This window comes from Mixophyes fleayi, chromosome 8, assembly GCF_038048845.1.
Source record: "Mixophyes fleayi isolate aMixFle1 chromosome 8, aMixFle1.hap1, whole genome shotgun sequence".
Lineage (NCBI taxonomy): Eukaryota > Metazoa > Chordata > Amphibia > Anura > Limnodynastidae > Mixophyes > Mixophyes fleayi.
This window is the reverse complement of record NC_134409.1, coordinates 125,907,922-125,934,972: the sequence shown is the minus strand read 5'-3', so window position 1 is coordinate 125,934,972 and position 27,051 is coordinate 125,907,922. Positions and strand designations below refer to the sequence as shown.

General features: G+C 40.5%; 1 protein-coding gene across 1 annotated transcript; it reads left to right on the top strand.

Moving 5' to 3' along the window:
- Window positions 1-27,051, top strand: EOGT (EGF domain specific O-linked N-acetylglucosamine transferase). The gene is made up of 16 exons (XM_075183411.1): window positions 1-128; window positions 1,729-1,947; window positions 2,755-2,855; window positions 3,927-4,035; window positions 4,117-4,211; window positions 5,247-5,351; window positions 7,634-7,740; window positions 8,154-8,257; window positions 14,570-14,662; window positions 15,835-15,906; window positions 16,008-16,094; window positions 17,293-17,361; window positions 20,150-20,211; window positions 21,440-21,559; window positions 24,450-24,552; window positions 25,892-27,051. Exons 2-16 carry the CDS (start codon window positions 1,744-1,746, stop codon window positions 26,036-26,038), a joined length of 1,578 nt encoding a protein of 525 aa, XP_075039512.1. The 5' UTR covers window positions 1-128; window positions 1,729-1,743; the 3' UTR covers window positions 26,039-27,051.

Sequence of the window (27,051 nt, the reverse complement as noted above, 5' to 3'; positions counted from 1 at the left end):
CTGTCACCGCCCCGGGCTTCCGGCGGAGAAGAGGCCGGGCCCAGCTTCCCTCCTTCCCAGACACCGATCTGCCGATCTGGAGGGGGTGATGCGGCCGGACACCGAGCCAGAGCTGGGCAAGAGAGCAGGTGAGGGGACCCCACCATCCTTCTCATATTATCATTCATTTCTATAGCACCAACATGCTCAGTGGCGGGGTACACAGACCGCCTCCTTGTAGCCCATATAACATGGTGTTTTCATTATCTCTAGTCCATAATACAGCAGCTTTATTCATCTAACCTCATAATGCTACTTTATTTCTGGTGTCCCCTGCAATTTATTTTAAGTGCATTCTATGTTTTGTAAAATATAACTTCTATATTTATAAATATGACTGGCACAGGTTCATTTCCAGCTGTTATGAAACTACAATTGCCTGCTGCTACCTGTAATCCCCCAACTGCTTAGTCTTAGAGCCACAGGTGCAGATTCAGTTACATTTCCCACCACAAATTGGTACCACTTGTAATGTAATATATATATATATATATATATATATATATATATATATATATATATATAGTGTTCCTTGTTTCACAATAGGTGAAGGGATTTTTATATCTTGTTTTATTAATAAATCAAACTGCAAAGCTTCTATTTTGTATCCACCTGACACATGGGAAATTATTTTATATTTGTGCTTTTAGCAGAAACATGTTGGGATTGTAATTGGGCTAAGTTTTTTTATTTATAGGGTATTGATATAACTTTTTTTTTTTTTTAAATGTTCCTTTAAAATTGAGTCTTCACATTAATGAGGCTCTGTTGTTACGAGCTAATGTGTGAAGCTGTTTGTATTTTGTGGTGTCTGTTTATACAAATGATAAGTCAATATTGTGCTGTGAATCTTGAGATCTTAAGAGACTTAAAAACTTTCTAGTGCAAATCAGATCTCCAGGGGACTGTATCATGTTTTAAAGATTTGTCCCTGTAAATTTTGGGAAATATTCCTATTTTCAACATTTACCAGCTGCACAACAAAAGTCTTTTTGTCTCCCTGCATTTTAGATGTAATTCTTACCATGCATTTCTTATTTTTTGGGCTTTCTAAAGTAATATATATTGAGTAGGGGCATTTGAAATGCCAACAGTATGTTATAATTAAATTCAGTAAACATGACATTATGAGGGTTGTAGTGCAGATTCAAAACTGTATGTAGTGTTCTCCATTGTGAAAACTATTTTAAAATGTTGGCATCTATGAAATCCTATATATTGCTTCACTTGGTCCATTAAAGTGGACCTGTTGTTCCACACAATGGAGGCAGCCATTTTATTGGAGGAACCAACATTTAAGAAAGTGTTTTCTATTAAATCCATTGTGTGTTGCTTCAGCCTGTATATTGACTGCCTCCACTGTGACAGGTACACCTTAATGAACAATAATGTAGAAAGTAACAGGTGTACCCTGTATATTATATGCAGTACTTCTATTGAACAGTAGGAGTGACTGGCAGAAGGGTTTTGTAAAGTATTTACAGATATATAGATATAAAGGGCGAGATTTCACATATTGCTATTGACAGACATATATGGGCATTATCAGTAGATTACAAGGGTCACATGGAAATGCCTCTATTATAATCTGCATCACAAGCCTTGTTAAATATTTTCATACAATGTTTTCCTTTCTCAATATAATGTCTCGCTGTTGAAGAGTAATTGCAGTTTGTATTTTATTTTCAGAACGTGCAGTTTGTCATGGTGTATCTAATCTTTGGATTACTACTACATTTTTTAAACATAGCCATTCAAAATCAATATGTATCTGCTGTCCACAATGGCTCTCCTCTGTCCTATGATTATCAGAGGATCAATCTGCCAGCCAATCATATACCATATTTCCTGCACAATAACCGCGATGTGTCTACAGCTTGCAGTGAAGACACGCACTGCCCTCTTCGAGTAAGTTCTACAAATATAACCATAAGCAGTTAAGGGTATATGTAGGTGTGTTTTGTCAACTGTAAGGCTTTGTACACAAAGCGCCGATAAGGAATCCGTTATATGTTACGCTGGGGTGCATTTCATCATCATCATCATCATTTATTTATACAGCGCCACTGATTCCGCAGCGCTGTACAGAGAACTCACTCACATCAGTCCCTGCCCCATTGGAGCTTACAGTCTAAATTCCCTAACATACACAGACAGACAGAGAGAGACAGACTAGGGTCAATTTTTGTTAGCAGCCAATTAACCTACCAGTATGTTTTTGGAGTGTGGGAGGAAACCGGAGCACCCGGAGGAAACCCACGCAAACACTGGGAGAACATACAAACTCCTCACAGATAAGGCCATGGTCGGGAATTGAACTCATGACCCCAGTGCTGTGAGGCAGAAGTGCTAACCACTGAGCCACCGTTCTGCCCATGTGTAAATTATGTAAATTAGGGCTCATTAAACCCTCTGGAGAACGCTCTCTATGTACTATTGGGCACTCTGTAAATGCAGGGTGGTCTTCGAACAATAGGCCTTAGAGCGGTGGACTCCACATTTTCTTAACCGAAACCTGCAGCTGTCAGTGTGTTTTGGGATACGGCATGTTTGACTCTGCTTTGATCAGTGGTTAAAATAAAAATAATAGAATGTAAAATCCTTCTGTATTCTGCATTGTGTCAGCGTCCTTAGCATCATGAGACTTCAGTGCCGATAGCGCTGGTCTGGGGATGGCTGGTAAAATCGCTTAAAGAATGTTTGTGCTTTTCTTAGGAACACCTGACGCAGGTAGACTCTTGCTGGGGTTACGAAAAATCGTGCAAGAAAGAGGACAGCTTCAGCTACCCATACTGCGACAAGGTGGACTTTGGTTGGTATGTTATCATTTTACAGTCTGACAGGTTAAACACTTGTGATAATTTAGTTTAATAATAAACAGTGTATGAAAAATTAAAATTGTATTAGTGCATCAGAACCTGTAAAACTTTCTCTTCTGTAATCTGTATTTTATCTTGGCTTCAGTTACTTCTCCTGTTATATATATATATATATATATATATATATATATATATATATATATATATATATATATATATATAATATCCTTAGCCCATTTATGGTATTTTAAATGTCCATTTCAGTGGGCCCTGTTTGGATTGTTTTTTTTTTTTTTTGTTGTGTTAAGTAATATTTTGATGGTTCTTGTTAATTATACGGGCACCACTTGAACCGCTGCACCACTGTACCATACAGATTCCTGTATAAATCTCCAGTTATAGTGGGAATTTTATAGTTCACAAGTAACTTTCAATGAAATGGATGGAACCATCATGTCTAGAACACACTTTGCATTCATTTTATAACCATTTTTATTGCAAATGTTATACCTATAAAAATCAGTTTGGCTAAATAACCCCAGTAGAGGGACACCCTCCAAAGTACTATGATTGGTAAGGGAAGTTAATTTAGTAAAATATATATATATATATTTTTTAAAAGTGGAAAATAACTTTTAAACCCTCCACAACTTTTGTTCTAGTTGACTTAGTTTGTGGACAAAGACACTGTAGCTTTTTTAAGACCTCACTGCTCCCCCTTTTTTTTTTTTTTTTTTTTTTGTTTCTTTAATAAATTTTCTTTGTAGTATTTTCAAAAGTAATAGGTGCAGAGAATGAATTAGGGCTACATCCCAGGATATTAGAAGTAAACATTAAATACATTTCAGATAAGTTCAGAATAACAGTACAAATATCTTGTATATTACATTCTGAAGTAGAGTTGAGTAGTTAGTCCAGATTGAGTTTTTATGGGCAGCATAGTGGCCTAATGGTTAGCACTTCTGCCTCACAGCACTGGGATCATGAGATTGATTCCCGACCATCTGTGAAAACCTAGGGCTCCGTGTGACTTTAATTTTCGTGGTTAATGTGGTTCTGTTTCTGAAGGGCAAAGAACTTGGAGGGCGCTCGAGAGGTATTTTGGAAGCAGGCAGACTTTGGTTATGTGAAAGAGAGACTGGATGAAACGCAAATTTTATGTCGTCAGACGCAAAAGGTTTGCATTGCTATATGCATTGTTCTGTATTATGCATACTGCCGATGTATCTTCTAATCATTCTTTATCAATGTTTTGTAGGGAGATTCACTGTTGGCTTGTTCCACTAACCTCCAGCACTGCAGGGCAACCAACCTTTACCTGGACTTAAGAAATCCTCAAAGAAGCAACGACAGGTTATTAATGTTTTGATATCTAAGCCAATAATTCATAAAGTAATAATAACACATGGTCACATAGTTCTAAGTAATTAGCTTACAGTGCTCCCTCTACTGGTGAATTGCAGCCGTATCGGTTCAAAAGAGTTACCCACCCCTAGAAATTAGAGACGCTTGTAGTTGTTTTATTACAAAGAAGTGGTTCATTCAAAATTATTGCAGCACGCAGATGTTTATAGGACGTTAAAGCTCTTTAGGTGACAACACAAATATGACAAACTTATATATGATACTGTTGAGAAACTGAGTGAACACTCATACTGAAGATTGTTGTGTTGGTTCCTTTAATGAGGTTCAGCTGATCCCCAATAAAGTTTAATTAGTAGGCTCTGAATAAGAGTGTATCAGTTAAGAACAATGTACAATACATTTTATTGTTCTTAAGCATATAACTTTTTGGTTCCCTTCTCTCACCCTCCCTAAAATAACCAATGAGAATTATTCAAGTCCTGTGTCCGGAACCCCGCGGTACTGGTTGTACTCATCCCTGCCTCAGTCAGTTCCCCAGGCATTGTCACATTAGAGAACTGTGAATGGCTGCAGTGAGCGGCTCTAGGGTATAGAGAAAGCTGATTGGATGGGCTGACTTGACATCTCATTAGTGTTCTCGACACGCTTGCATTGCCCGCTTTATTTATACAAAGTCCTTCGGTGTTTCGATCCCTGTAAAATGGACCGTTAACTGGCCGAGGCAAATGTGGGTACAGCGTGAACTATAAGGATTCTGGATATGGAAGATGCTAAATTGGAGCCTATTTATTTAACCTTTTTTTGGCCACAATCTTATTTAGCTTCTATTCATGATCGTTAATATAATTATGCAGGTGATGCTAATTGTTCTTGGTGCAAAACAATGTGTATCTATAAGTGTTGCTGAACATTTAGAGTAAAATAAACGCAAAGTCTTCTTGTTGTTTAAGGTAAATTTTCTCTTTTAACAGATTGCACAAAATAATAATTCCCAGTTTACAGAAACTCTTTCTCTCTTATTAGATTTAAGGAGGACTTTTTACGAGAAGGTGAGATTGGAGGTCATTGTGACCTTGACGCACAGAAATTGCTCTCTCAAGGTCATCGCAAGAGCCCCTTGCAGTCTTGGTATGTGTTTTTGTCCTTATCATCTCCTCAATTTCTTCTCCCTTTATATAGACCTTTTAACCTGGCCTCACACAACCTTAAGTTAAGGTCAGTCCTGTTGGTTCAGGTTTGATTAAGACGTAAAACCAGGTTGAACAGTGACCCCCGTCGCTGGATACTATGTCCTTATTCTATCTGGAATTGCTTTGTGTTCGAACATTTGACATCATCTCTGAACCACTGGCTCAGTACTATTTGCCTATACACGCGTGCTCGCTAGATAGTCATACAAGATGTCAGTGTGTCTAGGCTATCGTTAGACGTTGACCTAATTGTGACTTATACTTTTTTCAGTGTTTTTTTTTCTTTCTCTCCCTTAAAATTAAACACCAGGGGTATAAATCAAAGTCAGACCATAGAATTTCTAATTAATTTCTTTCAACGTACCATAGACAGAAATCAATGCAAGTGTTTGGAGTTTCAGTTTAGCAAGTATTGATTGTGTGAATTGCAAACAGCTAAACTTGCTCTTCGAAGACTTAACAAATATTTAGCATAACAACAAATGCTCTCGTTGGGCTCAAATCAGAAAGTATTTTATGGCTTTTGAAAGTAGGTCAGAACTATAGTTCCCAAAGTCTTTTTGTCAATAGCAAAAAGACAGAAAACGGTAACGCTGATGTTTCTTTTTGCTTGGATGGAAAGGAAGAAAAAGTAATGAATGAAAAGCTTAAATATTATTAATTTCCCCTAGATCAGCTATTGATCACTAAGGGGTGAATGTATCAAAGTTATAAAGGAAAAGTGGAGGTGTTGCCCATAGCAACCAATCAGATATTCGCTATCATTTATCTAGTACATTCTAGAAACTGAAAGGTAAAATCTGATTGGTTGCTATGGGCAACGCCTCCACTTTTCCTTTTTAGAATGTCCATGAATTGGACTGACCTGGACAACACCTCACTTCAGCCAATCACAAGCGGGTTTCCCACAAGACAGCCAATCGCTGCTGTTTTCTGGCAGCTAAACTCTGGGTGTGGCCTGATCTAGGCAGCGAGATGATAGTTTCATATTTCTTCTATTTCTGTGCAATGGACTCCTCTGATTTCTGTGGGACGTTCAATGCATTTGTAACGGTCTTGTACCCTCCCCAGATTTGTCCCTCTCTATAATCCTATCTCTGACTTGCTGGCAATGATCTTTCGTCTTCATTTTGAGTCTTTATCTGTGGGACCGCCTCTACCATGCCGTAGTGTCTCGTAGGCAAAGATGTATTTAGATTTGCAAAAGAATTAACAAAAGCTAATCCACTTATTTGTTAGTCAATGATAATTTGTGTGACTTTGGAGGTATTGTATTGCACCTGTGCATATTTAAGCTTGTAATTACAAGCGCCATAACCTCTAGATATCTGTTTGTATATATTGTCTTTTTTTTTTTTGCTAAATCTTTACATAAATGAGAGCAAAAACAGGGTTGTACAGAGAAGAAAAAAAGCTGTATGCATAAGTGACGTGCTGAGTTTTAGACGATGGTATTCCCTGTATCAATCGGGCAGACAGACACCCAGTGTCAGTTCAACTGTCACTGGAATAACCTGCTGAGAGCCTAACTTCCTGTCTGGGCATGCTCAGTAGTGCGATACGGACGGCTGGAGGCTGCCCCACTTCCTGTCCCCAGTAGACTACTAGGGATACCACTACCAAGATGGCAGACAGAGCTTAGCACTCCATATTAACAAAAACATTACATTTAATGAAAGAGAGAGAGACACCTATCTGTAATAACCTATTAGCAGGGATTTTATACAAGTGTTACAAGCTGTAACAAACACAACTGATAATGAAGCAGGAAGGAGCAGTGGGGTCGCAGGTGAAGGCTCGAAGGACCCCATAAATCCTTGGGCCCCTCACTCCTGTAAGCTCTCACTAACAATGTGTGGGAAATTGTATACACACACATGTATACTATATAATTTCTTACCTTTAATCTTAGTTAGAAAATCATTTATAAGTTGTTTGCTGCACGTTGCTATTTTTCAGTGAAAGTCGCACTCAATCACTAATTTGAATGAATAAAGAAAGTGTCGTGTGATTAGGTATATGTTGTATAATTTGTACCTCGTTTTAAATTTTTTAACAGGCTAGACAATCACTTCTGCGATCTCTGTTTGACTATCCTATGTGTGACTAGATGCCTCATACATGTAGTTTTAAAATCTGTCTTCATCTTGTGAGTTTAGTCTGTGTCAAGTCCAGAAGATCAGGAGAGCAATTATATTTCTGATTTCATTATGATTCTAGGTTTGCCGAACTGCGGACATACACCTCCTTAGGCTTCAGACCTATAGACGATGGACACTGTGACATTATCGTAGAAAAACCAACATATTTTATGAAGTTAGATGCAGGTAATCTCTAATTTTGTTATATTATAATTTATTATATTTGCACTTCATATTTCATAACAGTTTCTGTATAATATCCTGCATCTATATTATGTTTCTTAGTTATGCTGGTATTTTTTTTAAATAGAACAGGCAGGAAGCTAATAAAGAAAAAATTGATTGGCCGATCCAGTTGCTTAAATGAAAAATAAATACATTTTATTCTCTAAATCTCTTTTTGTATATTGATTCAAATGCAAGTCGCACATACAAGCAATATGTATTCTCCGTTACAAAAATATACACGTCTCCAGCTTTTTTAAATGTACACACTGGACCCATAAGAGACCGGTAGCTTCTGTTGATTCGAAATTAAAATAAAAAATTCTAGAAGTTGATACTAACAAACGGCTACTAATTATTATTTTTATTTACAGGTGTAAACATGTACCACCACTTCTGCGATTTTGTCAATCTTTATCTAACGCAACACATTAACAACTCGTTCAGCACAGACGTCCATATTGTCATGTGGGACACTGTAAGTAAATCGTTTATATGTGTAGGAAAATGTGAAACCGTCTTTATGTTGTGCCGAATGTCATTTAGTTTCATACACAGTTAAAGCAACAGTGTCTCTCTTTATAAATTTGCTTGTATCTAGCCACCACTGATTATTTTGGGGGCTTTTACAAGCAAGATCCCTTAACATTTGTTTAGAACATGTATATTATTTGTAAATGTGTATAGAGGATAACCAGTTTTCTATTGCATTTGTTTTTTAAAGGAAAGAAAATATAATAATTATATAATTATATTTTCATTCCACACATATATGTGGAGTTATTGCTGGACAGGTGTGTGAAGGTATACCTTGAGACAGCTGTACTTTTTATGTAAGCAAGTATAGTATAGATAGATAAGTTAGCTAGTGGTTAGCATAGGATGTTGGTGTTTAATTAGGTCCGGTATAGGTTCGTTAGATTAGTGTATAGGTTTTATAAGGGTTAGGGTCACGAGCTAGACTGGCAATCAGCTTGTTGATGTTCCACAAGGTCCGTGTTCCAAACTGTTGGGGCGTTATAGTTAAGTTATGTTTGTCAATTATTTTAGGCAGTTAAGATCTGGGGGTAAATGTATCAAGCTGCGAGTTTCCGGTGGGTTTGAAAATTAGATATGTTGCCTATAGCAACCAATCAGATACTAGCTGTCATTTTGTAGAATGTACTAAATAAAAGATAACTAGAATCTGATTGGTTGCTATAGGCAACATCTCCAATTTTCAAACCCACCGGAAACTCGCAGCTTGATACATTTACCCCCTGGGGTATTATGTTGTGTATCTCTGATCTGTTGACCTCAAATTAAAATCACGTTGTACCATAATCCTGTTGTCAGTCAAGATAACAAAGTACCCATATGCACACAAGGGGCATTCTATATGTGGGTGTGATTATTTATGTAAATCATGGGGACATTTTGTTGCAAACTGCAGATTGACGCCTATATTGGGTGTTGGTAAGAGAGCCCTGCAGTGTAGATTTTCAGGGTGTCTCTAACACAGATGCACTATTAGAACGTGAGCATTTAAATATCAGAAGACAATGAGCGACTTTTAGAGATGGAAGCATGTGCACGCAGAACGTGTGCCGAAAGAAACATGCACAGGGTAAATAACCGTGTTCACATGTGTGTGTGTTGAGGGTGTATCACAAGATGTGTGTAACTCCAAAACGGTAGTGTCTGTCCCTGGTATACATCAGACGTAGAAATGTGTATACTTAATAATGGCGTAGAGATGAGGCGTGACCATGTTAGTAGTGAATGCTAAATTCACATTACCTGATTTGTACACAGTATAATAATGTAATGGGGTCATGCACAAAAGAGAGAACAGTGTTTACACAATCTTGCTTCCATCTCTAAAAGACGCTCATTGTCTTCTGACATTTAATTGTTCCCGTTCTAATAGGTTTAGTTGTGTCAGCAGCCAATTAACCTACCAGTATGTTTTTGGAGTGTGGGAGGAAACCGGAGCACCTGGAGGAAACCCACACAAACACTGGGAGAACATACAAACTCCTCACAGATATAAGGCCATGGTCAGGAATCGAACTCACGACCCCAGTGCTGTGAGGCAGAAGCGCTAAACACTGAGCCAATACTGCAAAAGTGTACCCAATGTAAGCGGATTACAGTAAGGGCTTGTTTACGCCTCTTATTAGGGGTATCTCTTGCAGGTACAGGATGACAACCATCAGAAGCATTCTTTAACCACTTTGAATTGTCTTGCTTGCTTACTAACCACTCCAGCTAATAGTACTTAATTCATTATCGCTGCACCTAAATAACATCAAGTCGCATTACTCCCTATTCCCATTACTCAATTGTCATTTCCATTTGAACTACTGCAGGAAAAAAGAGTCGCGTTGGCTTTTTAAAGGGGGTTAAACAACGGACGTATAGGTGTTTTGTATTTCAGTGCATTTTATATATAACATGCGACATCCCGTTCTCATAGTCTGTCTGTGTGTGATAAGGAATTTAGACACTAAGCTCTAGTGGGGTAGGAACCGTTGTGAATGATAAATATTCTCTGTACAGTGCTGTGGCATTGTCGCTGCCTGCAGCCCTTGGTTTATTTTGCTTCTGAATGGATCTGAGTTTAGTTCTCCAAGTTCTCAGCCTTTGCGACAGTGAAAAATCAGTCAACCTTTTATCAATGAAATACTTTTACTTGAGATTGCTTGTAAGATTGTTTTTGCATTTTCCACTGAAATATAACATAGCATGGTTTTCCTGGCCATTACAGCTTACAATCTAATGTTTCTCTCCAGGCGTGAAAGTGACTTGAATTAATTGACATTGGTGTTTGAAGTGGGGTTTCTCAATTTTATTGTATTAACCACCGAGCTACGGCTAACCTTACACTGTAGTAGTGCTTGGATGTTATTACTTGCTGTTGCTGTCATATTCTTAACTGTTTCAACTGAAAGTCGTTCTTGGTGCCCTGTGCAATGAGGCTGCTTGTGACGCCCCTGCACTATGGAACCAGCAATGGGAACATACCAGGACGTGTCGGCCTATTCTTAGGCGTGAGAACAGGAAGAGAAGTCTCCTGTTTTGTTACTTAGAGGACGAAGCTATACGTGCCAAGAAAACAAGCTGGTGAAATGCCAAGTAAAAGCCGTGCTATAAGAGACGGGATTTACTGTTGTAGGAGAGTGACTTGTACTGGAGGGTGGAAGAAGTCCTTCCCAGACGCACAACAGGATTGTAAAAATGGCCGTTGCATAATGTCTACTGAGTACGCTGAGTTTTATGTAGATTCACAGCAAAAAAACGTTATTTTCCTTTTTGTTTTTGTTTGTTTTTTTACGTTATTTGTATACAGCTGTTTTGTCTCCAGTTTAGCATTCTCAGTAGCTGCTCTTTGTCCTTTCTTGTACTTCACTGATTTTATATTGTATGGATTTGTCCCTCTTTTTAGATGTAGATTCTGTTCTTCTTCTAACTCAGATATTTGGCAAGATTGTCTACGTCAAAAACTCCCGGGAGTGACTACGTTTCATTCAGAAGGACATTTCCGAAAGCGTGATAGCCTTTGTGTTTGCAGAAATGTGTCCAATTTAGAACTTGGTCCAAAAATTCAATCTGCACCTACTTTTGTGGGCTTCCGACTGGAAGGAGAGACACATGGCAGAAAGATGGGGAAAACGTCACCTGGAAGTCCGCTCTGCTCCCATTTAGCACCAGGCTCCACACTGATTTAAACATTTCCATTTTTCTCCTAACGTATTACTCCGTGTAGCCAGCTTTAGATCTCCAGTTATCCGGAGTGATTGTACTTCGACGTGGTCTTTATTACATGTGTCACTTGTGTGTTTGAATGTTTTTATTACGCTGGTCGAAATGTGCTTAGAGATGAACTTTTCTGGACATATGTTGTCACTGTTGTTCTGATCCTTGGTGTCACCGATAGTTACAAGTACCTACTATTTTTTATTCCTATACGGCCGCCTTCACTGTGAGAAGGCAAAGAGTGAACGTTAGGACTAGGCCGCTACATGGACTATCTTGTGGTCAGTTAAATAAAATGGACAGCACGGTGTCTCAGTGGTTAGCACTTCTGCCTTACAGCACTTGGGTCATGGGTTCAATTCCTGACCATGGCCTTATCTGTGAGGAGTTTATATGTTCTCCCTGTGTTTGCGTGGGTTTCCTCCGGGTGCTCCGGTTTCCTCCCACTCTCCAAAAACATACTGGTAGGTTAATTGGCTGCTAACAAAATTGACCCTTGTCTGTGTCTGTGTCTGTGTCTGTGTTGGGGAATTTAGACTGTAAGCTCCAGTGGGGCAGGAACTGATGTGAGTGAGTTCTCTGTACAGCGCTGCGGAATTAGTGGCGCTATATAAATAAATGGTAATGATAATAATAAATAATAATGGATCTCAAAAATCAATTAGCAAACCAAGGGGTCATCCCTCCATTATCTATCTTTATCTGTTGAATAGTAATGGCAGCCAATCCCGCTGGGGATAGAGTGCATGTTGTCCAGCAGGTATAAAAGAAGCTTATCTGCAGCGACCAGTCGGTTTTGTGATAAGGACGGGTGTCCTCCTTCTCAACCTGTTTATGTTCTGGGTCCAAACTGTGTCAAAAGAAGCAATGCTGATTTATAATCCACTGCCATCTGCCGAATTATTGAGGTGGGCAGCCCAGGCTCCTTTCTCGCCCCCTTTATAGCTCTGCTGTTGTGTGAGAGATTACAAAGGTCTCTCTAAGAACCGAACAGGCTATTGTCCTCTCCCCAATGACCATCCACGCCCCCTTTCTCATCTTCTGAGCGGTGCATTGTTCAGACCGACACATGACTGCAAGACTGATCAATTTCCAGGTCAGACGGTTTAGTGTGTTGTCGGATATGTCACATCTATAACTTATTCATTATTTAGAATTAGATTTTTTTGCTGCCACAAAAAAAAGGTGCATTGTGTATTTTTTTGTAGCATCAGACAGTGATGTAGTGCGATATTCCACCCATCGTAAATTATATGGTGTTAAATAACACTCGGTGCCAAGGGAGCGGTCTCTGTGACATGTTGCACAGTCTTGTTGTGTGATGTGATATTTGGCCGTCTCCCCTGGCTCTGTTTTTACCAGTTTTAATATGGTATTTCCATGTAATAGTGTTTCACTGAAACAGTTATACATAAGTTGTGCCTTTATTAAAGTTATTTTATCGTTTACCAGTAATCATTGTCTATGCAATTTGTGTGGTTTCAACTCACAAAGCGATTTATTGGCAAAAGCAAAAAAATAACAATTAAATAAAGAAGTACAGCCGATACATACGCCGCTCTCCGCTGGATCCAGCTTACAGTCATTCAATCCTGAAGTCTGTGGTCAAAGAGACTGTAAGCTGGTTCCAGAGAGCAATATATATACATGTGGTGTTACAGTAAATACAATACAGATGACTCGGCATGTTTCCATAGGATCAGGCTCCAGGACGGTCCAGTATAGTGTAGTTCATAGGTCAGTTCAAACGACGCCCTCCAAGGGTGGGGGTCAGCTCTCCGATCAGATGAATACTAATCTTCCCACCGAAAGCTAGTTCAAACTGGTCTATTTACATTATGCACACAATACCATTCTGATCACTAATATTCCCTATATTCCATAACTAGCATACACGATGTGCGATCTCATAGCCGTTGAAACCGGATCACTAAGGATTAGAATGACACCAAACATGATATGTCTCTTGCAACTTGAACCTTGGAACTCACTAAAGTGCATATAACATTATAATATCTAACTATATACTCAATAACATCTGTTCATAAACGACTGTGGGTTGGAACGATTATAAAATGAACTATGTTCAAGTGAATGTGTAAGTGTATGCGTGCGTTATTTACCGTGCGACTGCGTCGTCACACGTGGCGTACTGATCGCACTTGCAACGTAAAATATTAATCAATATACTTTCTTTCATCCAATTATTCGACTTTGACAGCCTATACCGCGGTATACTGCCCTTCTGAATAAAGGCAAGCTGTACCATTCTTGCATTTTATGCAAGAGTGGTACAGCTGTCTACAGCCGTAGAAAAATTAGCACATTTGCACCTTAGCAAAACCATGTTGCTTTGCAGGAGGGGGTGAAGTTAAAAATGTGTGGACAGATCTAGAGTTAGGAGTGGGCGTGTCCTAACTGAACTCTAAATTGCAGTGTAAAAAACAGCTGCCTAGTATTTGTACGCTACATGCAAAAGCATCCAGTGTTTTCCCTGCATACCCAAAAAAGAATGCATTTGCGCCCTTCTATTGCAACATGGTTTGTCCAGGAGCAAATCTGCTCTTTTTTTTTTTTTGGCTTTCTTCTAACTCTGTATGAGGCTGCAACAGGCATGCTTTAAATTTACAATATAATGCAATCTTGTTAATACAATTGTAATAGGACCTTTAAAATGTACAACGTATAGTAAACACGTTTGGTGTATTAACTTAGGCTTATATAGAGGAATCTTTGACAGTACCCGTTTACCAGTTTAGAACTGCACATGTGGCAGGTTTGATCTTATAGATGCATATATCACCATTGGATAATAGAGCTTATAGTTTAGTTTGAGATGTGACCATACAGATGACTTATATCTGTAATATCATTGCTGCCAATGCTTAGCTAAGGATTCTGGGAGTTGTAATGTGACATTAGCTGGAGTTCCCAGAGTCCTCTCTGCTTGTCCTGTTTGGAAGCTGGTTACTGGAGGATCTACTAACAAAAAATATTTTGTGTCTTATTTATATTCAATGCTAAACTGAGGTTCTTTTTCATTGCATTGCAGAGTGCCTATGGCTATGGCGATTTGTTCGTTGAGACGTGGAAAGCTTTTACTGACCATGAGATCATACACTTGAAATCTTACGATTTAAAAAGGGTGAGAAAATGTCCTTTATTATATATTGTGACAGAAGCACTGGGAGAGTTGTTAAAGGCAGATCTATATGTGTTTTAAAGCTCCCAGGGGGTTTGTTTGTGTTTGGGAAAGAGTTTTCCGAAGAGTGTTTTCAACTGTAGGAAAAGCCAGCATAAGGGTCCCTGGGGTTATGAATGGAGAGAGAAGGGCGGGCTCCATTCATCATGCCCATTCCAGCTAGTTCAACCTATCAGACACTCTGCTGGTAATCAGGTTTTGCTCCTGTTCGGTGCTGCTAGGCAGGTCCCTCAGTCTCTCACTATCTGGGGAACTGGTCAGATGCCTGCTAAGAGATACGATCATTGCTATCAGTGCTGTTGTTTTGTTTGGGTGGAGTTGCTAATAGAACTAGCTGCGGCTACCTGAACCAAGGCACTGGACTGGCCTGGTATACTTGGCTGATGCATGTTAGTGCAGCAGGGCTAATATATGCCACATTTAATAACCCTAAAATACTGCTCGTTACAGACTTGTTTATGTCTTAATTTAATCTGGACAGTTATTAGCTTTGTGGCCACCTGTGGACCAGGGAATGCTTCTGTAGTTGTGCCCTGTCCACCCTTTTATTCTCATTTAAATATCTCTCTAGGCACAATGCAATCCCAACTTTGCCTGTGGGTCTAATTTAGTGATGCACAAGTGTGCCCAGTTCAGGTTCATGTTTTACCTTCCCTTCCTGGCTGACGTTCAGTAGAATTTTTGAAAGTAAATTTTTGTTACTGAGTTGTTTCCAGCGCTGGCTTAATAAACAGCTGCAGCCGCCATCAATTCGAAGCTATGGACAACTACCAATGACGGCAGTGTGCTTTCCAATGTGTTACAGCTGTCACCCTGGAAGCAGGTAACATTGCAGCCAGGCGGGAAGCCATCCAATCAGTGTGATCGATACATTTGCACTGAGAGATGGAATCACGCAAAGTTTTTTGGGGTGTCGAGTCCCAGAGAGCTGATCGTTGCGGGTGGATACTGGTTTCTCAGAATATGTTTTCCCAGGAATGGGTACGTTTGCAGTAGTACCAGTAGGGGGAGTTGATCGAATTAACCTTTTTGCTGATATGAATCTTTGTGTGTGTTTTTTTACTTTTAAATCAAAATACCATATTATCTCCAAGTATATTATTTCTCCTTTTAAGGTCTGCTTTAAGGATGCTGTGTTTGCACTCCTTCCCAGAATGAGATACGGGCTGTTTTATAACACACCGCTGGTAAGCTCATTATCCGGAGATGACGGGAGAAGCATTGCTGGAAGACAGGGGGATGTCTGCTTTATTAGTGCCGTAAATTATATCGCTTTTTGTTTCTCTAGATCTCGGATTGCCACAGCACTGGATTATTCCGCGCTTTTTCACAACACGTCCTTCACCGGCTGAATATTTCCCAAGAAACTTTAAAGGTGCGATATAAATCCACGTAAGGGTTTTATTCTGGGCACAGTTCATTAAAGTAATATATATTTTGCGTTTTAAAGCCTTCCCATTGAATGAAATACTGCAACGCCAATCTAGCAGTCAATTATGTGGGTATAAGATTATTCATAGGCTACCAACAATATATGGAGTGCTTTTATTCTTTATAAAACTACACAGGAGTGTACAATGTGAGCAGAAAGATCAGAAAGTATTAAAGGGGTACTATCCCCCCAAAAATCTATTCTACCAATCAGATTCTAGCTGTCATTTTGTAGAATGCACTAGATAAATAAAACCTAGAATCTGATTGGTTGCTATAGGCAACATCTCCACTTTTTCAAACCCGCAGTTTAGTAAATATACCCCATGGTGTGATATTGCCAAGACTGTATAAATACTGTTATAAAGATAGATTACAGTCTACTTTTGTCACCTAAGATGCGGGAAAAACCTCTAATTGTAAAACAACCGACACCATTGTGCTATTTCTTACAAACTATAAAGGAATAAGTTATGTTCTATTTATATCTGTTAAAGTATCCAGTAAGCTACAGTGTTGGTAGACCATTGTAAACAGACAAAAAATGAGTTATAAAATGTTTGAATCGTCCCTCTAGACTCAGGGGGGCATATTCAATTAGGATTCGCGGTCGTACGGGTCCCGGTACTCCAACATCGTAGATTTCTGCGCATGGAATTCCGCAATGTTGTGGTACCATAATTACGCTTTATGCGCACAGCTGCGAATCGTAATTGAATACCACCCCCCCCCCCCCCCCCCTTACCTTTTCAATTATCCGCAAAGTTCCGCAGTAACCTTGTGCCTGTGTTTATCCACTCATTACCGGTAATTACGATAATGAAAACTTCTTCTCTTCTCGCTTGCATCTCTATGAGGCGTAATGATCATTTCCAAAGCATCATGCCGTAATTGAATCTGTCCCAAGAAGTGAAATATTTGAACAAACTTGATTTGTAAATAAATTTGCATTTTTGTTAAGAAACTGCTATCAGTGATCCAGTATCAGGAGTTCAGTACAGATCTGAGGTGACCGTGTGCACCTAATTGTTTAGCTCTGTCCAGTGCAGCGACATTAATGTTCATCAGTAAAGGCTCCACTTACATGCATCACGATGTGAGAAATACCTCAAATAACCATTTCATTTTAATTATGGCTCTAGGAAGAGAAAATCCGCGTTACCATTCTCATACGCAGCACAGAGTTTCGGAAAATACTGAACTTAGATAAGGTACCCCCTTTACTTCTACATGACTGTTTTAATTTTGGAAGCTATGGTGTCCGTAGGATGAATTGGGTATTATTATTAATTTTCATTTATAGGGCGCCACTAGGTATCCGTAGCGCCGTACAGGGACAGACAGAAACATGACACAGGGTGAGACAGCACGGTACAGTTAACAAAAAGCACAGTAACTCAGAAGCTCAATGTACAGCTAGATGAGAGGTGAGAGCCCCCAGCGGGGTAGAGAGAGGGGTAGAAGGGCAGGAGGACCTCACGGAAGAGACATGGAGCTGGAGAGCAGAGTTAAGGTGGTGGAGAACAGAAGGAGAGGAGGCCCTGCTCGAAGGAGCGTACAATCTAAGGGGAGGGTAGGACGGACAGAGATGCAGTGGTAGGAGGAGGGGGAGAACGGAGACGGAGAGGGGGGGGGAGAGGAGAATGAAAAGGAGGGAGGTAAGAGGGGGACAGAAGTGGGAAGGGGGTAGGGGAGACTGGGAGGAGGTAAATAGGTCAATTAGGTGGGGAACTGGAGGGCTTTAAGTCCCCCACCTAATTAGTAGTAGGGTAGCGATAGTTGGGTAATTAACTTGAAAATGCTAATTAATTGCTGCCATAATTTAAATCTCCCATACTGTCCTCTTGGGCCCACCTCTGGGAGGAGAAACGAAAGGTCTCTCAGGACCCTGCATTTTTTTATTGTTGTTGGGGTGTTTAATGTTAAAATGTTCTGTCGTCGGGTGTTCTTCAATAATAGCACTAGTCCTATTCCTTTATTCTCACTTTATAAAATTTTATACCTGAAAGTATTTCTTGCTGTGTCCTGATTGTCTGTTTAAAATATGAGAGCTCTGTGTATGGTTGAAATTAATTAAATTAAAAAAAACTGTGTGTATTTGTAGGATATCTCCACCAATCAAAACAAAGTAATTCTGGGTGAGGGTGGAGTTAAAATAGAAAAAAAAAAATAGTTCTTACCTTGCAGGCAACGTTGGCTCAACCTGCCTGGGTACCTCATGGCATTAACAGCCTGACATCGGTCTGCTTTTATTCCTGCCACCCCGCCTGGTTCAGACATGCTGATTGGATGTCAGTGTACCGCCCCCGTAAACTTCCAGTTTATGCAAAAAAAATTTTTCCAACCATCTGGTGACCCCGGTACATCTGGCGAATGGTGCCTGCAAGGAGAGTATGGTTTGACTATTTATATTTTGTTACGTTAGCTCCTTAATCTCCACCGGAAGTCAATTTTTTTGCATTGTGTAGAGGTCTTTCTTTCTTTCTTTTCTTTTTTTAAACATACTATTTATTAAAAGCATTGCAAATGGCGCAAAAAAAAACTAGTTCTAGACAGGAAGTAGAAACGGATACAACCAAAAATAAATAACCGTCTGTAACTAACATTACCAAACATAAATACAATCAAGAGATGGTGATGCAGATTTCACCAACATTAGGTGGAGGGGCTGGGGCGAGAGATCAGGAGACTAAGGGACTGGAAAGAGTACGAGTATGGAGAGTGCGGGAGGGGAAGGCCGCTAGTAGGGTCTAAGGTGAAGCCAGTGGTTTATATGGGAGACAAAGATAAAGATGAAGTTATAGATTAGGAAGAGGCTGGTTAAGAAAGGAGCTCCATGGGTCCAATACGTTGTGCTCACCTATAATTGTGGTGGCTAGGGAAAGGCGTCTTTCCAAAAGGGTTGACTTGTAGGGCAGCTCCACCGGATGTGAAGGAAGGTCCTGGTTGGCCGCAGTTCCTCCAGCAGGTGTCTGAGAAGATGCAGTGAAGCTTAGTTGGGACTTACTACCACCTATACAGCACTTTATAGGCGCTCTCTTTGATGCCAACGTTAATGGAGGATTATGTAACCCACTCGTAAATGTCAGACCGTTCTTCTGGGTCAAGGGATTGGCTGAAATAAGCTTCCACCTCAGACGACATAGGTCCTTCTCGTTTATTGAGGTAGGAAGGAGAGCATTATATATGGTGGAGAGACCAGAGAGACAAAGGTTTTCAGTCTGCCCCATTGACGGGTCTTTTTAGAGTGATGGAAGTGTCTAATTTGCGGGCACTGGCAGAACTGCCCTGAGAGAAGCCCGGCAAATCGGGTCAGGGAATTGAGGGAAAGTTCCTGTCTTAGAACGGTCGTTCAGAAGTAGAGTCCCGTACAGTGGGCATGTGATGTGAAGGGCCTGGCGGGAAGGATGGGTTGCCGCAAATGGGAACAATGAAAGGGAGACAGAGACAGATTGGCCATTTCTCAAGTATACGTCCCATAATCTGACATATTGCTTCTACAATGTCAGAATATGTGATGGTCTGAAGAATCTGTTAGCTTTTTTTTTTCCTTAGTCCGCCCTCTGTGTGTCCCAGATTGTTGGGAATCCTCAGGGAGCGGATTTGTTTCCATATAACAGTCTTGCTTTTTTTTTTTTTTTCCTACCATGACTAATGCCTGGCATCTAGCTGACGTCTTGAGCTCAGGCGTCAGGGTGGGATAGAACGTTTGTGCCAGCGAGAGCCTTGTTTACCCAGCACATTCCAGGAATGGAAGGAAAACGTGGATTTCACTGTTAACCGTATCTGTCTGTCTATGGATGGGGAGGCTCTGAATATGGTATTGAATGATTCCATAAAGTCATTTATAACCACAGAAGCTTCCTGTTACCATAAGTATGGGAAATAGTTGTGGTGATAATTCTCCCAGGCAGTCTGTACAATAACACACAAACTATTATAGTGTTGACTTTAAAAAATAAAAAAAAATAAACTATTGGTTCCAATTTTCTCTTTCAGCTGGTGGGTGCCCTGAAGACTGTTCCGCTATTTCACGTCAATGTTGTAGATTACAAGTATAGGTATGTATTATGTATCGAGACAAGTGTCCAAGCGCCAATTTACTGACATTATAAAAGAGTGGGACTGTCACTTCAACACGGTTTATAATCTAGAGCTGAAATGTCGTCATTACTGGCCCATGTGCCACAATCTCTGTTAAGACCATCTATGATGGGGCAGACTGCCGGATCACAGTGCACGATATGTTTTGTGAAAGTCATGCACTTATTTTTTTACGTGTATGCACCAGTGTTTTTCCGGGTACTGCATAGATCCGTGTACCAACGGTGGGGGGGTGCAAAATGTGCCGTCTTCTTTTGGGAGGGACCGGGCTGTTCTGAGCATATTTTGCTGAATGCCGGCTGGGCACACTCATGTTCCCTTATACTGTGCTACATGCAAAAAACAAGATTTGCTTTTTTAGGACCAGATTCAAGGGGTGAATAGAAAGCAGTGGTAGGACTACCATATTTGCAGGGGTGCTGCCGCTGCGATTCCCTCTCTGCGCGGAGCAGGGTGGAGTCCTCTTCTGACCGGCACATGCTCTGGGACCACACATTCTCAGGAGTGGCCCCCTCTCTTTTCAAAACAGAGCGACAGGCCCATGAGGCTACTGTTCTTAGCCTAGTTTTGGTACGGGGGCCAATGATGTATTATTCCGCCCTGGAAAGAGCCCATATACGGGGGCATTCCCTCTTTAGTGGAGGCCGCAAAGCCTTTTTTTCTCCCTGTTAAAAGCCTTACGTTTTACACATACTTGGGAGTAGATTTATCAAACCTTCTATACAGGAAAAATGGAGGTGTTGCCCATAGCAACCAATCAGATTCTAGCTTTCCAGGTTGGAACCCACATATTTGAGCAGGCCGGTGAGAGATGTGACTGTCAATCTCCTGACACCTGTGAACCTCTCCGTAGCTTCTCTAGTGTTCCATTGTGGTGCTGATGTTATTTGCCTAAATAAACGTGGTTCAACATGTCTACTGGTGTTCTCCTATTATTCCACCTAAGTTCTTTAACTGTCAAAACTTATTTTCCCCTAATTTAATCACCCGATGAACCAAGTAACATGGGAAGTTGAATAGCGCATCTGTTAATCGATACCTGTTATATTGTGCATAAAAAAAGCGTGAGGTAGATGTTATGGGCCGAAAAAATGTTACAGGGGGGTCTTTGTTTTCTACATCAATAAAATGGGAACCCCAACCATCATGGCTGCTCTTCTATCCTGTGGTTTGTTTTTTTTATAGATCCCTCGGATTCCTCGAACAACTAAAGATCACTCACAACTCCGACATCTTTATCGGGATGCACGGAGCTGGCTTGACCCACCTACTGTTTTTACCAGACTGGGCAGTTGTGTTTGAGCTGTAAGTTACGTTTTTCTCTATTTGTTTGTTTCTATTATGTGTTCATGTACCGTAGCACTGTTTCTTTTTTTTTTTTTAACTTTCCTTACTATCTATGCACAGTTGCGGCAGCCATTTTGTGTCCTGAGTCTGTATTCATGAGAATGCCGCTAATCGCTTCATTATCAAACAATTAATTCTTGAAAGCACTTTGAACCAATGTTTACCATATCGCAGCCTGTCCATTCACTAGAACCTTGTGATAGCGGCATGAGGCACAAGTGATATCACAAGAACCATGTTTATTGGTTCAGCCTGCAAAATGTCTGACTCCAACTTGTGCAGACGACCGGTAAACTTTAAGGGGGGAAATTCAGTTTGCCAGTGCGGTCAATTCACCAGCTGGTTTTATTGTGAATCTCTATTGGGTGTGAGGAAAAATTAGCAACGATGCATCGGAAGCACTCTGCGGCATATGGCCGTGATTTGAATCCCCCCCTCCCTAACTGTCTTTAAATTTTTCTCTTCAATGTGTTCGCATGGAATAAACACCAGCTCTTGTCACCCTTTTTAAATGCAAACGCTTAAACGCTTCTGGTACCTTCTAAGTACGGAGTTATTTTAAGTAAGCGAGCATACTTGTCCATATATATTCACTTTCCTGGAAATGGCCTGATGTCGCAGAATGGAATTTTCAATAAATATTTATAGACTTCTAAAATAAAAGCAAAGTTTCGGTTCCCACGAGTGTATTTGTGCAAGGTCAGGCCGGCATTCACTCGGTCCATATCTGTATGTGGATTATCAGAATCTCCGTATGCTAACAGCCATTAATCACAGTGACAATCTTATATACCTATTAATATGCTTTATAATCCTGACTTTGTGTATAAATAATGGCACGCTATCAATCTTATCCAATGGACACTGCAAGGGTCATGTAAAGGATATATTTAGAATAGGCCTGGAATTTTTTTATTTTTTTTTCAATGTTTTACCTCATAACACTAGAAATATTTGTATGACAAGGAAAAGAAACCTCTGTTCTGGTCCATGGGTGTCATTCATGACTGGAAAAATGTGCAGGTGTTGCAAATAAACTGCTTTATAATGTCATATGCATCATCATCATCATTTATTTATATAGCACCAACATATTCCGTAGCGCTTTAAAATTGGGGACAAACACAGTAAACTAATAAACACACTGGGTAAAACAGACAAAGAGGTGAGCAGGCCCTGCTCGCAAGCTTACAATCTATGGGACAATGGGAGTTTGACACATGAGGTTAAGTCTACATTTTGCATTTCGGCCCAGCCAAACTGCAAAGGTAAAAGTGACTCATAAGCTAAATGATCCTGTCACACAACAATGTTGGTCAGGGGGTAGTTGTCTTGTATGAAATTGTGTAACGGGTGGTAATAGGGTAATGTAGTGAGGTTAAGAGGGTGGTTGAGGAATATTATAAGCGTGTCTGAAGAGGTGGGTTTTTCAGAAAACGCATGAAAGTTTATATTCTTTTTCTTATGTCCATCCATGGATTATAATGGGTCAAATGGGGGAGGAGCGAAAGGCTGCTTGTTATGTTTTCATGAGCTAGCCAGACACGGGCAAATGGCTGCCTGAATTCAGAACGAGCCATGTAATGCACCTACATACGTGCATACATACAGAAATACATACATACATACATATGTGCATTTTATAGAGGAATCACATTAACATGCAAACATAACATAGTAAATAAATGACAAAAAAGTTGGCCGAATGAGTTTTGTTTCACACAGAGCTGAGTTTAACCCCACGATCGCCTGTCGCCAGCATGTCAGGAGTTTCTTATAAATTCTCCCTCTTGGCGTTAAGTCTGTGATTGGTTACATCTTGGCTTTGCCCCTCCCACTTCATACTTGGATAGACACAAACATGTTGGTTGAGCTGAAATATTCTGTGCTGCTATTAACATGCTAATGGTCTGGCTGCAGATCGCTCTGGTACCGCCCACTTTAACCCCTTCTTGTCTGTATCTGCCATTTTGATGAATGAATGCAATGGGTGTTCTGACCATGGTCGAACGCTCCTGATGCCCCCTTACAATCATGAGCTGATACTTAACTGTGAGAGGATCTGTAATATTATTATTATTATTATTATTATTATTATTATTATTATAAAAAAAATGAAGCTTCAGTTAATTTAGCAGGGTTTTCAAAATGTGACGGTAGGCAGTACTTTAAAATGCGCATTTCACCTCATTAAATAGCAAAATGCATCAGGGGTGTGCCTAGCTATTGAGCTGCCCACGGTACACCCCATAAGCCATTTTTTATCTCCTAACATTTACCCCTTGCGAATTGGGCGTTACCATAAAAGGGGGCGTGGTCATGTTGTGTTAGCAGTGCAGTTTTGAAGCCCTAGGCCGTCCCCAACTCTAACCCCGCCCTTCCCCCGCCCCCGTCAAAATACCTCTATCGCTGAGCTGCGATGAGCCGGACACCCACCCACAGTTCCGTCCGTTGCGACAATAGTCCGAACTGTTGGGACCGTCCCCCCTAGTCTTTGCCTAAATTGGTCCAGTTGTGAGGTATGCATATTTGGTATAAGTTCTGTGTGCTTTATAGACAAATATTTCTTTAGTTATTAGTAGATCTACTGGTGAAGGTAAATACCAGTAATTTAATGCTGAAACAGCTTCCTCTGAATGCTGCTGACCCTAGGCTTGTGCCCAGTTGGCCTTCTAGCCAATGAAGCTGTACCTTCACCCATCACTGACTTATTTCTGGGACGTGGCTAAATGTGTCTGCTTATTCTGTACTGATCCCTCTTTTACCCCCATAATGGCCTATTCCTAGTCTGTCCTCCCCGGCAGCTGAAGGTTGTATCAATGTCTGTAACACGGTCAAATTTCCCTAGGTACAATTGTGAAGACGAGAGATGTTATTTAGACTTGGCCAAACTTCGAGGGGTTCACTATATAACGTGGGAAAAAGCGGATAAAGTTTTCCCTCAGGACAAGGTAAGTGCTGTCCACGTGTGACCAGATTATTTATATATGTATATCATCATCATCATCATCACCATTTATTTATATAGCGCCACTGATTCCGCAGCGCTGTACAGAGAACTCATTCACATCAGTCCCTGCCCCATTGTAGCTTAGTCTAAATTCCCTAACATACACACAGACATACAGACAGAGACTATGGTCAATTTTTGATTACAGCCAATTAACCTACTAGCATGTTTTTGGAGTGTGGTAGGAAACTGGACCACCCGGAGGAAACCCACGCAAACACGGGGAGAACATACAAACTCCACACAGATAAGGCCAAGGACGGGAATTGAACGCATGACCCCAGCGCTGTGATGCAGAAGTGCTAACCCCTTAGCCAGCGTTCTGCCCAGCACTATATATAAAATTGTGGCAAAGCGGCATATTTGTCACAGTTCCCCTATAAGGGAACTGTTAAAAACACAGCTTAACAGGATTAAAGGTTCCCTAGGTTCCTCTTTGAGCACACACACACACGTGTATCATATGGGTGTGATTGGTTTGCTGTGATTTGTTTGAAGTACTTGGGGTGGGGGATAAAGACTCTGTCTGTATGTGTGGGTGGGACCACCGACGCCACTAAGTGGCCGGCTTGCAGACAGGGAAGTTATGTCTAGCTAGACGTAGGTGGTGGAGATTTTGTGTACTGTTATTGGATATGATTGCTGAACTAGTGTCAGAACTGTTTACCATCCTGACAACTGCTAATAAACAGTTAAATGGTTCAGCATACCTTTGTTGGATTCCTGTGAATGCTGTACTTTCTCACAATAATATATATATATATATATATATATATATATATATATATATATATATATATAATGTGTATATATAATGAAAGCTAGGTATTTTTAATGTCATTTAACATGTCGTAATTTTTCTTTATAAAACAATCGCCAAATTTTATACTTTTTTGCTTTTAATGTGACCGGGACACGCATTTACTCCTCTCCAAATCTATCTGGAACAACTTCTGACTATTTCTATTTAGGATTTTTTTAAATGTAAAAATGTATTGTTCTCTCCCATTCATAGCTCTCCCTCATTGATCTGTCACACATTGACGGCCATGGTGGGCGCAAAAGGAAATTAATTGGTCATTAGTTCGACCTGTCAATAATCCCCCCTCTCCCTCACCCCCCTTCAGGGTCCGTGCAGAAAATAAGATCAATAGATCCTGGGGGCTTTAAATGAAAGTTGTTTCTGTGTAGAGAGTGACTTAATTAAATTGTCTTTCAATAGCAGAAGAAAAAAAAAAATGCCATGGATTGACAAAGCTTGTTATGCTGTCTTAATTAAGGGGCATCACCCGACTTTGGGAGAACACCCTAAATTCACCAATTACGCCTTTGACGTGGAGGAGTTCATGCGGCTGGTTGTCTCGGCCGCGGAGTGCGTCTCTCGTCATCCTAAATGGCCATTCCGAAGAGGCCACGATGAACTTTAATCATCCTAGAGTGATTTCCCCTGTAGGATTTTATCAGTAACTTATTTATTTATTTGATGTTTTTTTTTCTTTTCTGTTTTTTTTTTTTTTTTTAAGTTTAGCTGTTTGGAATTTGAGGTGAATGCTGTAGATCCCATTAGCATTTGTGTTTACCCATCATGCTCTGCTCCCTTATTGCTGCTCTCTCTCATGCTCGGTCATCCAGAACAGGCAGCCAGCCACATGAATTACTTTCTAGATGTCATGTTGTACACAGCTAAAAAGCCTGTTCGCATCAGTGAAATTTGATAACCAGCCTCTGTAAAAGTACAGCGGATCGTTTCGGTGCCGAAGGAGACATAAGTTGTGTGGACCGAGACCAATCATCCACCCATGTGTGCGATACAGGATTACACAGCGGTTTTTTTTCACCTAATATTATTTATTACTGCTGTTTGTTTGAAGATATACTTGTAGCACCAATACTGCTGTTTTGGAACATTGTTAAAAGGAACAATAGAATGTACAAATGTCTCCCGACTTCTTATTTGCCGCCAAGACGATTCAGTTTTAACAGCAACTAATATCACCCACAAAAATATTTTTTAGTTTGTATTTTATGGGAAACATTAAATAAGATTGTGTATAATGTTCCGTCTGGCTTCAGACCGATATCCACGTAAATACCGTATTTCCCCATGTATAAGGCACTCCCACCTATAAGACGCACCTTAATTTTGGCACCGAAATTTGAAAAAAAAAAAATATTACGGTAGCAGTCAAAAAAGGCAGAGAGAGTGTAATGGCCGGCTGCTCTGATTGTAATCGGAGCAGTCTGGAGCACACTCTCCCTGCAATCACCCCCCCCCCCCCCCCTGATGCCACTGTGCCCCCCCCCCCCCTCCTCCTGGATCCCCACTGCCACTGTTCCTCTGTCCCCCTCCTCCTGGATCCCCGCTGCCACTCTACCTGTCCCCCGCCTGCTGGATCCCCGCTGCCACTCTGCATGTCCCCCTCCTCCTGGATCCCCCCGC

Excerpts from the sequence above, each read along its gene's own strand:
- EOGT (XM_075183411.1), top strand. The coding sequence starts at position 1,744 with ATGGTGTATCTAATCTTTGGATTACTACTACATTTTTTAAACATAGCC. Across the intron at positions 15,907-16,007 it reads TGTTTTATAACACACCGCTG|ATCTCGGATTGCCACAGCAC; the intron begins GTAAGCTCATTA and ends TTGTTTCTCTAG. Across the intron at positions 20,212-21,439 it reads GTTGTAGATTACAAGTATAG|ATCCCTCGGATTCCTCGAAC; the intron begins GTATGTATTATG and ends TTTTTTTTATAG.